General features: G+C 48.6%; 1 protein-coding gene across 4 annotated transcripts in view; it reads left to right on the top strand.

The window, feature by feature from the left end:
* Window positions 1-14,698, top strand: part of TBX5 (T-box transcription factor 5) — a 67,698-nt gene that overhangs the window by 46,133 nt on the left and 6,867 nt on the right. For 3 of the 4 annotated variants that reach the window (XR_003516753.1, XR_003516754.1, XR_003516752.2), the window contains exon 9: window positions 6,800-8,491. Coding sequence is in view for 1 of the 4 variants with exons in the window: in XM_027575151.2 (XP_027430952.1) it covers window positions 6,800-7,374 (575 nt within the window). In the remaining 3 variants the exon portion in view is untranslated. Of the gene's footprint in view, window positions 1-6,799; window positions 8,572-14,698 lie in introns of those variants that run through there. The other variant, XM_027575151.2, reaches the window with a different exon arrangement.

Genomic DNA, 14,698 nt, shown 5'->3' with positions numbered 1-14,698 from the left:
GTCCCTTGGGGCACAGGTGATTGATCAGAATGAAGACTCTGATCTATGTCCTGTTGAAGGGAAGCGTTGCCTGGGTTCTAGGCCATAGCCTTTTGACAACACTATTACGTGTGTGCTGTTATTCACTCACCTTACAAACAGGGAAACTGAGGCTCAGAAAGGTAAAATCATGTGCTCGTGGTTCCCGAAGGTGGGAATTTGAACCCATGCTTGGTCTGCAGGATCTGCCTGAGCTCCGAGTCACACTGTAGATGGTCCCCATTACCTTTGCTTATCAGCCATAATCTCAGAATGCCACTTTTCACTAGAGATCGGTCTGGACACTGAGTCAAACATATTGATGAAGAGCTCACCAGGTTTGAATTAGGGAGTTCTGTCGATTAAATTAATGCCAGGCCAAAAGAAGGGGAGGAAGAAGTTAAAAACAATACAGGTACTTTTTTAGATTCAGTATCTACAGCATCATCCTTGTAAAGGCTTTTCTCTTGGAGGGTGGTGTGAGAAGGCTGTGAAGGCAAGGGGATGAAGTCTTCCGATGATGTGAGCAGATGACCCGCACAGGGTATTTGGAGGGATCCTCAGGTGAGCTCAGGGTCAACTTGAGGTGGCCACTGGGGAAGCCAGACTTGGTGGCCTGTCTGCCGCAGGACATCCCAGCAGCTGATGCTTTCCAGCAGCATGGCGATGGGCAAGCTGCTCGCTTTCTCAGCCTCAACTCCCTTTTCTGCAAAATGAGGATTACAGTAGCATCTCCCCCACAGGGTCGTGATGAGATGGAATGAGAGGGTTCATGCGAAGCACCCGGAACAGTGCCCGAGACATCTAAGTGCTCGATGCATGTTAGCTGGCCACCGCTCTGCACTTAGGAAGCTCACGGCTGCAAGCGGGTCAGATATGTAATTATATACGGTGATACGACTGCTTGATTAAAACACTGATCTGATGCTGTGAAGGAGATAGGAAACGTGCCGATGCATATGATGCGGGGTGTGATGCAGGAGCCGGGGGACCAGGGGGAATTTAAGCCAAGGTCTGCAGAGCAGAAGCTGGATGGAGAAAGAGGGGAGATGGCCGGGGATCTAGGCAGAGAGAAGGGTATGGGTACAGCCCCTCAGAGATTGGGGAGCCAGCCCCCGCTGGGGAGCAAACACAGGGCCACTGTGGCTGGAACACAGTGAGGGGAAGGGGAGGCAGATGAGCTACAGAGAAAGGCAGGAGACAGCACGCTGCCAGCCTTTGTAAGTCGTTTTAAGGACTTTAGATTTTTTTTAAAAAGATTATTTGTTTATTTATGAGAGAGAGAGAGAGAGAGAGAGAAAGCGTGCACACGAGCAGGGGGAGGAGTGGAGGGAGAAGGACAAGCCGACGCCGTGCTGAGCAGGGAGCCTGATGAGGGGCTCGATCCCAGGGCCTTGAGATCATGACCTGAGCCCAAATCAAGAATCAGAGGCTCAAACGACTGAGCCACCCAGGCGCCCCGGGACTTTAGATTTCATCCTAACCCCAACAGGCAGCCATCAGAGGGGTTTTGACCAGTGAGGGATGTGATGAGGTTTCTGTTTTGAAGCAGACGTTTTGCTGTGTTGGGGAGTGGGGGGGGGGGGGGATGAGGATTGGCGGCAAAGCTCTGCCGAGAGGCTATTGCAGACCCCGAGGCGGGAAATGACAGTGCTCAGCCCCGCTGCCAGCACAAGATCTGCAGGTGTGGGTACAATCAGGCCCCAGGGACCCGTTGCCGATAACAAGGTGAAAAATGACTCCCTTTCCACAGATGCAGAAACTGAGGCTCAGGGAGATTGAGTGATTGGTCCAGCATCACCCGGCTCGTGAGTGGTCCCATTCCAAGTTCATGCCACGGTCCGTGCATTCGGGCTGCAGGGGGTGTGCACCCTGCAGGACCCCTTTCACCTTGCCACAAACCTCTGCCCTTCTCACCTCCCTCCACCCCCAAAAGGGCGCTCCCAGGGACAGGGAGCATTCCAGCCGAGCTCTGTCTGTCCCGCGTGCCGACAAAAAGCAATTCATCATCAGCCTCCATTGTAAGGTGATAAGGAATCAGCAAGGTTTCCTTCCAGTTTGGGATTCCCGTGAAGTGATAGCTCCGTGGGTGGTTCCCCGCCCCCCCGCGGCCCCTGCCTGCCCCACTATCTGACTTCCCCTCATTGTCTGTCTCCTTTCCAACGAGCCCAAGAGGCAGGCCCAATGAAATGTCAAAGGGCCAGGCAGGCCAGAGGGTTTCTTGTGTTTGGACCCAGCTGTCTCCAAACTATCTCTCCCCATGGATGGAGCTGAAAGAGCCAGGAAGGTCTTTTATCAATGCCACTCAATCAAATCCAGGACCCCGGGGCCTGGGAGAACACTTGTCTGTCTTTCTTTCCCCCTCCCACCCTGATAACCGCCCCCCTCCCCAACCTTAGAAACCAGAGGCAACCCAAATAAAGATTTGAGCAAAGCCATCTACTGCCCTGGCTATTCAAAGGGAAGTCAGAGGTGGGGCGGGGGGAGGAAGAGAATATAGTAAAGGGTTCTGTGGGTTGCATTTTGTCAGTGCTGTGCTTTTTAGAGCAATTTCACATTGCTTCCTTCACTGGACCTTCCTTCCAGCCCATGAGCCGGGGTTGGGGGTGGTGGTGCCCTCCATCCCCATTTTGCAGGGCATAACAGGGGACTAGGAGGTTGGATTGGCTTTCCAAGGTTATGTGGCTGGTGAGTGGCAGATCCGGGATGCACTCGTGAAATAAATATTTGTTGAGGATTTACTTTGTACCGGGCGCTGTCCCTTGTACATGGGATAAGGGGACAGCAAGGGGGCGAAGGTCCCTGTTTTCCCGAAATTTGTATTCTCCTTGGGGAGACAGATAATAAGCAAATAAATAAATGTCATGATTTTCAGATGGTGGTTCTGTGAGGATTGGACCCGAGTCTTTGGATTCCCAATTGAGAATCTTCTCACAATACTGATTCAGTCTGTCCCCACTTTGAGCTAAGAGCTAACATTACGGGGACACACACACACCATCCATCCATCTGTCCATCTGTCCGTCCATCCATCCATCCATCCATCCACCCACCCACCAGGGCAAGGTTACCATCTTTTCTTTTTTTCTGGACACGAAAGCTGAAAGACTTAGGCTGTCTGTCAGAAAGAGCACTGTGTTGTGACTCAGAAGGCCTGAATCATACTTCGTCTTCTGACTTGCTGAAGGTCACTCAGCCCAGGAGTGGTGGTTCACCCAGATCTTTCATCCGAATAAACCCAATCAGCAAGAGAAATGACCCATTTGGGAATAGTGACAATATTTGCTTAATGGGATGAACAATTTAAAAGCAGCCTTGTGAGTTTTCCTGCTCTGGGATCCACCCAGACACCTTCAAGCATTGGACAGCCTCCACACAGCCATCCATCCGATCTTCTGAGAGGGAAAAGAGAGGAGACCCATGTTACGTGGACAGATAAGATTTGAACACTTTATTATCATCTCCATTCCTGCAAGAAATCTAAGCATTATCCCCCTACATAGTCAAGAACTGAGGTTGGGATATGGTGCAGTGGCCCGTCCAAGGTCACATAGGTAGGGAGAGTCAGAGACATGCCAGAGACATGCCACTGTCAGAGACAATCTGTGCTCTGGATTGATTGTTAAAGCCATTTATCCAGAATCAGAAACCACTAGAAAAATGCAAGGGGCCGGGATATTTCACAGTGCTATTTGGTGATCGGTGCTCAGAATCAGGAGGAGCTTTCCTGTTATTCAGGAGACTCAGTTGGGTTCAGGACAGGTGGAATATAATTGACCACTCTTACTACTCACCTTTCTGAAACTGAGTGCTGGACCTGTCTCATGGAAGACTTGATGCTTGACTACCTATTCCCCGGCCGTGGAAGGGAAACACGACTCGGCTGGGGAAGAGATCTTTGCTGTTGACCAATTATCAGGCTCCCAATAAAGAGAAAGAAACCAAACCATGGCCAAAACAAACACAGGGATGATATCCCAACCATTGATCACCCCCAACCTGAAATTTGGATCTGTGCTTTGGAATTTCTTTACAATGTGATGAGGTCCAAAGAGGAATTTGAGAACACTCGGGACCCGCTTTCATGAATAAGCCAGACTTTTGCTTTTCTTAGGACTCTGCATCAGATCTTCGGGTTATTAAAGACTGGAATGTGTAATTTTACGATTTTCCAAAATGTGCTCCGGCCTTTTTCATATTATTCTTCCTTTTTTTTGCTTGTAACAAATCTGGAAGGGGATCAGAAACTCGGGAATGGTTAGTTTGCCTTGTTTTTTTCTCTTGCCAAGGGTACCCTGCAGCTGTACTCTTGATTATTGAAAAGGGGAACGCCCTGGTTAAATGGAAAACCCAAAGGTTATGATTCTAGCAACAATGGAAACATTCAGATTTATGGATCTGGGGCGGGGGGTGGGGGGTGGGGACGTGGGTGGGTTGGAAGGAAGCGTGGAGGCACAAGGGAACCGAGGGAGGAGGTGGGGAGGACGGAAAAGTTCGAGTGTAGCAATGTCTTCAAGACACCAAAGACAAATGCCCCATTGGAAGGTGGAAAAAGTGGCCACGGGCTCATCTGGATGTCTTCAAACATCTGGATGGCTGGCATGATGTAGATAAAGCACCTGGAAGAGAGGCCGCGTTTTTGGCTTTTATTTTGGACAAATGTTTGGGCGTCCTATGGGGCCCAGATGTGTCCCAGAAAGAGTCTAGCTAAAAATAAATGTGCTTGCTGGGAGGTGGGTCCAGTCCCAGCATAGATGGGTTTAGATGGGGCAGAGTTTTACCCGCCTATGGGTGTCATTCAGGGTGTGATGCCCATGGAAGCATTCGGTGGAACCCAAACCCAAGCTCTCCTACTCGAGTTGGGGAGCTGTTTTAAAATCCTGTGCAAAAACCAAAGGACTCCCTGTGGGGTGAAGCTTTATATGCAAGGACCACCTCCCGTTCACCGAGAGTCCGCCTCCCACTGTCAGTTACTGCTCAGGGTGGGATGGAGAGCCCCCCCACCTCCAAAGTGCACTGAGCAGGACCCTGGCTAATTATTGACTACTCTATGCCCAGCACCTGGCACTTGGTCATGGCTCAGCACATCTCTGTTGGATGACTAGGTGAGTGGCATTCGCTGTGAGAAATCGAGAGAGCTGGAAGCAAGGTGTGGTTGGCAAGGAAGCCAGACGTGGCTTCGATTCCAGCCCGTGCTCCTTCCCAGTTCCGTGACCTTGGGAAGGCCACGTCTCTGAGTTCAGTTTCTGCCCATTGACGGGGGCAAGAGGGGCCACCTGGAGGAATTACTGTGAGACCAGGGAAAGGTCTCTTAGTAGGTGCTCAATACCTAATAACGATGATCTCCTCCCATTATTTAGTTCCATGTGCTGCCCCCAGGCCACTGACCGTCACAGCAGGTGCAGGGATGCCCCTGTGTTTCCTTTTTCTTCACACCCCCCAACAACAGACACTTTTTCTTAAGACTTATTGATTCAAAAGAGATTGGAAGATGAGGTTTACACCTTGGCCGAAACTCTCAAGCATTGCTTCCCCGAAGGAAACACCTGGAGGTGTGTTAATCTGTGTTAGGTCTGCTGAGAGACTGACTGGTGGTGTTTCCCTTGCAGCAAGAGCTGCTCTTGATGACAGGTATCAGGAGATTTACATGCTTGATTTATTGAATTCTTAGTGGCCAGGTGAGGTAAGTATGACTAACTCTGATTTAGACAAGCTGAGCGTGAGTCTCAGGCCGGCCCTGCTCCTGGCACACAGATAGGAAGTAGGAGAACCAGATTGAAACTCAGACACGTCTACACTTCTTAACTTGGGGTCCGGATTTCAGGGGATCGCTGAGCTCCTGAAAGTGCGTGCAAAGCTGTGCTAGGCACATGGGTGGTTTTCAAAACGTTGTGTTTCGCTGTGTGTTTCTAGGAGAGAGCCCAGTGCTTGTGATTGTTCCGGAAGAAGGCAGTGACCCCAAAGTAGTTACGGAAGACCCTTTTTCAGAGACAGAATGATCTCCACGGCCCTACGCGGGGGGCTAGCTGGTGTCTGGAGGGAAGGGAAGTGACTTTTTCGATAAGGAAATGGTGACCCGTTAAGTTGTACCGACTCTAACAGATATTTAACTGGGACTTGCCGACAGAGGTGTTGGGGAAAGATCTGGGGATTCGCCTGAGCTCCCGTCCGTCTATGCACTTGCCCATCCGTCCTTCCGTCTGTGGCACAGATACTCAGTGCGTGCTTCTCTGGGTAGCGTGGTCCCGAAGAGCAGAGACTTGTAATTCGATTACTTGAATTCTAACCCACCCCGCTCCACTATTTAGCAGCAGACCTCGGGTGGGTTGCTTGACCTCTCTCTGGGCTTCCGTTTTGTGATCTGCAAAATGGGGATCCTTGCAGAGCCCACCCCATGGGGTTGCTGAGCAGGCTGCATGGGGTCCCTTTCCGGAGAGCGCTCAGAACAGCCCCAGGCGGAGTGAATGCTGTTTGTGTGCATTCATACTGTTATCGTGGAGGGTCTTATTATTATTCTGGCTCCCAGGTATGTTCTGGATTCTGGGGAATACCGTGGCGGGTAGCACAGACGATGTCCCGCCTTTGTGGAACTTACACGCCGAGCTCAGCCTCTGAGCTGAGTCAAAGTCTGTGCTCCAGGCCTCCACCATTACCGTCCCCACTTCTCGTGATCAGAGTGGAGGCTGGCACTCAGAGTCTCCCGGACGGGATCCTTGAGTCCTGTGGCCGAGTCGGCCTCTAGTTCCCGGCCTCACTGGTCTCTGTCCTCCTGTCTCCGCAGATGAAGAATGTTCCACCACGGACCATCCCTACAAGAAGCCCTACATGGAGACGTCGCCCAGTGAGGAGGACCCTTTCTACCGCTCCGGCTACCCCCAGCAGCAGGGCCTGAGCGCCTCCTACAGGACAGAGTCCGCCCAGCGGCAGGCCTGCATGTATGCCAGCGCCGGGCCGCCCAGCGAGCCGGTGCCCAGCCTGGAGGACATCAGCTGTAACACGTGGCCCAGCATGCCTTCCTACAGCAGCTGCACGGTCACCACGGTGCAGCCCATGGACAGGCTCCCCTACCAGCACTTCTCGGCCCACTTCACCTCGGGGCCCCTGGTGCCCCGGCTGGCTGGCATGGCCAACCACGGCTCCCCGCAGCTCGGAGAGGGAATGTTCCAGCACCAGACCTCCGTGGCCCACCAGCCTGTGGTCAGGCAGTGTGGGCCTCAGACTGGCCTGCAGTCCCCCGGCGGCCTGCAACCGTCCGAGTTCCTCTATTCTCACGGCGTGCCACGGACCCTGTCCCCGCACCAGTATCACTCGGTGCACGGCGTTGGCATGGTGCCAGAGTGGAGTGAGAACAGCTAAAGTGAGGCCTGCTTCCTCACAGACAGTTGCTAGAGAGAGAGAGAGAGAGCGAGAGAGAGAGAGCGGGAGAGAGACAGTAGCAGAGAGAACCCCACGGACGGCATTTTTCATTTCAGTGCTCACGTCTGCACTCCAGAGCCCCGGGCGCTGATCTAATCGGCTGCTTGAAACCACAATTCAAAAAATGTGACTTTGTTGTTCCGTCTCAAAACCAACCAAAAAAAGAGGAGCCCCCACCCACCACGACCACCATACTCGTCGGCCGGCCATGTTCACACCACCTCCAGATGTCCTCGGTGATTCCTTCTTTTGGTCTCCAGAAAGCCTTGCCTTACCGAGTGTTTTAGCCGAATGGCGTAGATGGAGTCTTCCCTGTCTTGGTGTTAATGTTGACATTGTTATATAATAAATAATAATATATTTTTTTTCTTTCAATTTTCTTAATGGGACCCAGTCCCTTATTTTGGGGGAGGTCTGAGGCAAGTGTGTTTCAAAATATGTACTGGTGGGGTTCCACCCCAGATATATCACCCCTGAAACCTAAATTTGCCACCCTGCCCTTGACTAAGAAATGACCTACCTCTGCCATGTGATGTTCCTGAAAAGGTTCCCTAGGTCCCAACTTTTGTCTGATTTTTCCTCTCTTGCCCATCATCACGGAGCCCAGTGTGGCCTTCTCCTTATAACGTTGGCCTCCATCTGGCCTCCTATCTCCTTCTGCCCTCCCATCTTCCGAGCTCTGTGTCTTTCCAGCCGTCTGTCGCTAAAACGTGGCCTATGGCTTCCCGACCGGAAAGCTTGCTTTGAAAAACTTGAAAAGCCCTGGTTTACATGTGGGCAGAACTGTGATAAAGCAAGGAGCAAGCTCTGTGCTGACAAGCGTTGCAAAAAGGCCAAAGTAAATATTGGTCCTGATAAAACACAAAGCCAGCCCCAAGCTTCCAAACCTCCATCACCGACGACCCGCCCCGGATGCCAAGCAGAACCCACTGTTCCTACAGAAGGGGCCAGACGTGCTCGCCGATTGGTTCTCCCCAAAGAAATCACACCGACACCAGATGCCGATTCAAAACTGCAGTTATTGAAAGCAGAAAACGGTATAAAAAAAAATAAGCGTGTAAGTAAAATGTTATTGCAGGGTTCTTCAGATGTAATATTTTACTGGTACTATTTATTTATAAATAGGAGTTCTAATTAAGTAATAACATGAAATGAAATCCAGCATATGAGCTGGCCAAGAGCTTTTAATTTTATTAATACTCAAAACCAAGTTTGCGTTTTTTTTTCTTTCGAATGTGCTTTGCTTTCTTGATTAAAAAAAATTTTTTTTTTAAACTGACCCTAATAAAGAGAACAGGGTAATATGTGAGGCTAAGTATGTCCCAGTACGTGTGAGTGTGTGAGTATGTTTGTACGTGAGTGTCCTCATGCGATTATGTCCTTTTTATGTTGCTAAGGGGTGGGGTGAGAATTAAGTACTCGTTTCGTATATTTGTGTGCCAATTAATGCCTAATAAATACCATGTGCTTAAAAAGTACAAGGGACTTGAATACCCTTTTTTTTTTTTTTTTTTTTTTTACCCTGTTCTTTCTACCGACTGAATAGAGGAAAAATTAGGTGGAGGACATGGGAAGAAGTTGTCTTGCAGGTGCAATTTTTACCCCATCTTCTTTCTCCTGCTGGTCTCAGGGAGTATTTGGAATCCCGTACTTGAGTGTGATGGAGCTGAATATATTTATCTCTTGGCTTATATCCCTGGGATGGAATTATTTGCTTTCATTGAATTTGTGTCAGCATTGGAAGAAAAAAGATCATCAGGAATCTCAACTGATCAAAAAATATTGGTCATACTCTCTATAACACCTAGTACTTGATTTTCTGAAGGATCTCTTTCTTTGAATTAATTGCTGGAATCACGTGTTTTGGAGGTCCTAATGCAAGCAACCTTAGGGACCTTCGATGACTATTTATTTAAAACCCCCAAATTTAAGATGTGTGAGTTTGTCCAGTATAATACATATAGGGCAGAGCAGAGCAGCAGATTTGTGAGTAAATTCATGCGGCAGTTTTTCAAAATTGTTGTAATTTCAATGCCTGCACCTTTCAAATGATCAAAGACCATCAGATATATCACATCCCCTTGAAACAGGAACAACTAGATTGTTGATTACAAATTATTCATTTAATCAAATCCCCCTGGAACTTTTCCTAGGCAAAGAACTCCCAAGACGTGTGATTTAATTATAAAGAAATGACAACTCAGCTTCTTGTAGGTACAGTGGAGAAACTAGTCAATGTATTCTCATCCCCGCAGAGAATGAATTAAAATTTCACTGAATAAATTCTGACTGTACCCTAAATAGGTATTTATTCTGATGGGTTAAACAAAAGGTTGCATTTGAAAAAATTACCTGCCAAAACTCATTTACCAACTATACAGTCTTATTTTTTCACAAGAACATCACAAGAATTCTGATTTAACACCCCTCCGGCGCAGCGCTCAAACAGTTGCTGCCAATGCAAAATCACTAAAAACGTGCTCACAGCAAGTTTCATAGAAGGGACATCTCGTTCCATAACAGATGTAAGTTAACTTCTTTGGGTTCCAAACAATGGTTACAAAGTATCTTTCCACTGAATTGGTAGGCTTAAGGATGTCACATGCAAGTATTTGTGTAGTTTTATTACTGTTCAGATGTCAAGAGACATGGTGTAAGTTGCCATATTGCTGTAGTATATTTAGTGGATGCTTCTTCTGGACTGGACATGTGGAAATGCTGAGGACACAGTAGTGAACAAGGTGATCGAGGTTGTATTCTTCTGGAGCGTATGGTTTAGTGACACAGCCCTTATGTAATCTGCATGATCAGATTGCAGATGGATTGCAAAGGCGAGATGTATGAAGGCCGCATGCATGATGTCATAAAGGGTTAAGACAAGGAGTCCCCACTTGATCTGGAGGAGGTGTCTTCTGAGCTGAGCCCTGAAGGCTAAGTAGGAATTAGCCAGATGAGAAGTTGGGAGGAAAAGCATTTCAGGCAGAGGGAACAGCTTGGGCAAAGATCCTGAGGCAGGGAAACAAACTGAGGGTTGCTGGAGTGGTGGGGGGGTGGGAGGGATGGGGTGGCTGGGTGATAGACATTGGGGAGGGTATGTGCTATGGCGAGTGCTGTGAATTGTGCAAGACTGTTGAATCACAGATCTGTACCTCTGAAACAAATAATGCAATATATGTTAAGAAAAAAAAAAAGAAGAAGATAGCAGGAAGGGAAGAATGAAGTGGGGGAAATCGGAGCGGGAGACGAACCATGAGAGACGATGGACTTTGAAAAACAAACTGAGGGTTCTAGAGGGGAGGGGGGTGGGGGGATGGGTTAGCCTGGTGATGGGTATTAAAGAGGGCACGTTCTGCGTGGAGCACTGGGTGTTACGCACAAACAATGAAACATGGAACACTACATCCAAAACTAATGATGTAATGTATGGTGCTTAACATAACAATAAAAAAATAAAAAAGAAACGATCCTGAGGCAGAAATGGTGACAAAAGAATGAGCTGTAGGGTTCATGGATGGGTGGTAATGACCTACTCTGCATTCATTCATTTCTTCAACAAGCATGTGTTAAGGTCCCACCCTGTGTGGTAGACACCCTGACTTGTTGAGCAGCTACTAATTGTGTTAGGCTCTTTTCCAGTTAGCTCCCATGACTGCAAAGGACTGGATCTGTGAGCTGGTAGGCTTCTTTGTACTTGAGAGAGGAGTGTTAAAGTCCCCTCCTGGCTTCCTGGTCCAACATTGAACACTTAAGTATGGGACTCAGAGTTATGGGATCACTAGAAGGATCACCGGAACTTTGAGAGAGTCAGATCATTGGTATTCTTGGGCTCAGAGAGGTTGGGAGCACCACCCCCAACATCACACAGCTGGTGTGCGGCAGAGCTCAGCATAAACCTCAGTTTGCCCAAGCCTTAGCTTCCTTGTTCATTGAAAGGAGATAGGATACCTGCTTCAAAGGACTATTGTCCTTTGAAGTTTAGGTGAATAATACCTGTAGAAATGTACCAAAAAGTACCTACCACAGTACATGTTCCATAAATGCCTGAAAAGACAAACTTATCAGTGAAACACAAGTTAAGCCTAACTTGTATGCATTGGCTTAGCAAATGTATAGTCAAGTAATCATAATACCTATTGCTAATGAGAAAATAAATCCCAGAAACTGCTGGCTGGAATGAAAATAGATAAACTTTTTAAGAGGAGAATTTGGCAAAAGATATCAGAAGCCTTAAAATTGTACTAATCGGTTCATTTGGTAATTCCACTTGGAGGAATTGGTCCTAAGGAAATAATCAGGGATGTGCATCATACTAATTTTCTGGGAAGTTAATCATGATTTTTAGAATCATACAAAACTGGAGACAGACTTATTATCCACTAATATGGTGCTGGTTAAATAAGTGGGTGTAGACCCATGCAATGGAAGACCACATGGCTTATTAAAAAATACATTTGTGAAGACAATTGGAAAGGGATATTTAAGATACACTGAAACTAAAAGAAGCTGATTACAAGTAACATGCATGGCAGCTTCTCAGTCTTATTAAATGCAACTGTGTTCATTCCAGCTTGCAGGGAAAAAAAACACTTTTAGTTTGTAGAATAGAATAATAATGGTGGCAGGACGATGAGTGTTTACATGTTCTTTGTGTTTTGGGTATTTCTCAATTTTTTTGTGTGATGAAGATGAGTTGTCTTTATAATGAGGAATAGAATTAGTAAAATAAAATCTAGTGTATTCCTTGGCCGTGGTCAAATCGAGTTTGTGAGGAAGGTGGGGCCTCCTGGGTCGACTTTGAGGATGAAGGGATGCGGATCCAATAAGGAGCGCCATTGGCCCGGGGAAGTGACAGAGCTGGGTACCGGTACCAGTCAGCCGACTGCTAATCGCGGAACATTCTACCTCAGAAACAAGGAGACACCCAGCTGCTTCTCTCTTTCCACTTTCTGGGATTGCCTCTTGCTGACTTGCTCCTCTTTGTGGGTTGGGGTATTGTCCTGGGGTGGACTCTGATTCTCTTGTTAACAAATCTAACACACAGGCAGGTACGTGCACGTGCACACAGACTCATAAACACTCGTATGTACACATACACAAACACACAGAGACACATACACCCACGTGCAAACACACACACACCACACGCACACACACGTACTTTTTGGCTCAGGTGCTTTAAAGAGTCTCACCTTTGTTTTCTACCTGACCTGGCTTATAAAATTCACTTTCTAACTCACTGCTTCCGTGACCTTGGGCAAGTCACTTAACCTCTTTTACCCTCTATGTAATCCTCTGTGGGGTGAGGATAATAAGAGTACTTCCTCCCGGGGGGTTATTCTAGTGGACACGCAGTGAGAGAGTGAGTATAAAGTTCTGAACACCGTGGCTGGTCTAGGGCAATAACCGTTGGCTGATAAGAAGATGAATCAGTATCAATTATTATTGCTCGTCCTCCCTCCCCTCCTCCCCCTCTTCCCTCTCCCCCTCCTTTGCTGGTTGGGAAATTGGCCCCTGTGATCTGCTATTATTTTTATAATGGACCTCAGCTCAGCCAGGGTTAGGAAAACATCCCCATCATCATCATCACCATCATCATCACTTTGAACAATAATTAAAACACAGCTTTTCCACACAGGCACCATCTCAAGGATGATTTCAATAGCTGGCTTCGTAAGTGACTACCAAACCTGGATCCTCTGTGGCAACCGAGAGGGACCAGAAATTTCTACATCCCCAAAAGGCTGACAACCCAGCACCGTCTCTTTTCTGACCTCAGAATGCCTTCTTCAACCTCTTAAAAAAAGCAGTCATGCTTGTGAATCCTGCCAAATATATGAATTTAAGAACACCTGCTCTCTGTCCCTAGAGCGGCGAGTGCTGGGGGCTGGGAGCAGCCTGGAGAGCAGGGGGAGGCTCTTCCTGGCCGAGCTTTAATGTTTGGTTGATGTCCCCTACTTTTGCTGTTAGGAGCAGAAGAAGTAATAAAGAACAGCTTCATCTCCCGACCATACACGGTTTGCTGGTTCCCACACCAAGCAGCATACCTATACAGTCCCTTTATCGGGAGGTAGGAACCAGTCTTATTTCTGCTTTATAGATGAGGAAGCACCCAAGCAGAGAGTGTCCGTGACATGTCCAAGGTCACTCTGCTTATGAGTGGCTTGGCCACCATCGCGTGCTGCTGACTCCTGAATGTGAGGGACAGATCCGTGTCATCTCTGCCCTTCCCTGGGGGCCCGGAGAAGAGAGGGAGGGACAGGGTGGCTGGAGTGTGCCAGGGCAACATTCTGGGCCTTCAACCTCAGGGAATGTAGAGGAGGTTGTGCAATTTTGCAGCTGGAAGCAGGGCAAGGCCTGTGGGCTCCCTGGTCTCGGACGCCCCACTAACCCCTGGTGTGCGAGCTACTTACTCACTTCCTTGAGCCTCTGTCTCCATGTCTGAGAAATGGGGGTGATAAGATCAGCCTCACAGGCCTGGGACAGGGATTACATGGGAGCCCTTATGGAATGCGTTCTGCAGGGCATCTGGCCCCTCTGCACATTTAATAAACAGAGGCCTAAAGACAGATCTCAGCTCAGCTCTGACATCCACCAGGAAGGCTTTGCTGTACCCCAGATGAGTCAGGAGAGACTTCCCCTTTCCGGAACATTCACCGCCGTTCACTCTTCTTACTTGTGTAATTTCGTGTCTTCTCTCCTGGGGTCGGGAGGGCTTCGTGAGCGCCGGAATGCTCCAGTCTTGCCTGCTTGTCTTTTCATTCCGAAGGTGTTCCCCAACTATGTCGTGAATGAATTCATAAGTGGCTCAAGAGAAGTGCTCCTCAGAGGGCAGGGCTCGGCGAGAAGTCAAGGACTCTGTGGCAGGTGACTTCTGCCTTGTTTGCATCCTCTTTGGCCGCCTCAGATTTGAGGCGTAAAGGGGGACAGTTTAGTGCATGCTGACAGCACCCGACCTCAAGCATCCAGCCATGGTCTGGAGCCCCAACGAGGGCTCCCAAACGGTCCACCACAAAGCCTTTAAGGCCTGTGTCAATCACCTGTTTAGTGTTGTGCATGCGCAAAACAGTGGCTGGGTGGTTTCGTTGTTGAATTGACCTGGCGGTTCTGTGGACTGGGGCCAGGTTCAGCTGGGCTCGGCTGGGCTCCGGTGCCAGCGATCGGCTGAGATGGGCTGGGGGCAGGTGGATCTAGGAGGCCTTTGGATGGGACGACTTCATTCTGCCCTGCGTGACTTCTCATCCTCCACGGGGTCCTGTATCACTCT

This window comes from Zalophus californianus, chromosome 14, assembly GCF_009762305.2.
Source record: "Zalophus californianus isolate mZalCal1 chromosome 14, mZalCal1.pri.v2, whole genome shotgun sequence".
Classification (NCBI taxonomy): domain Eukaryota; kingdom Metazoa; phylum Chordata; class Mammalia; order Carnivora; family Otariidae; genus Zalophus; species Zalophus californianus.
The sequence above is the reverse complement of the archived record's forward strand: the minus strand, read 5'-3'. Positions and strand labels throughout refer to the sequence as shown.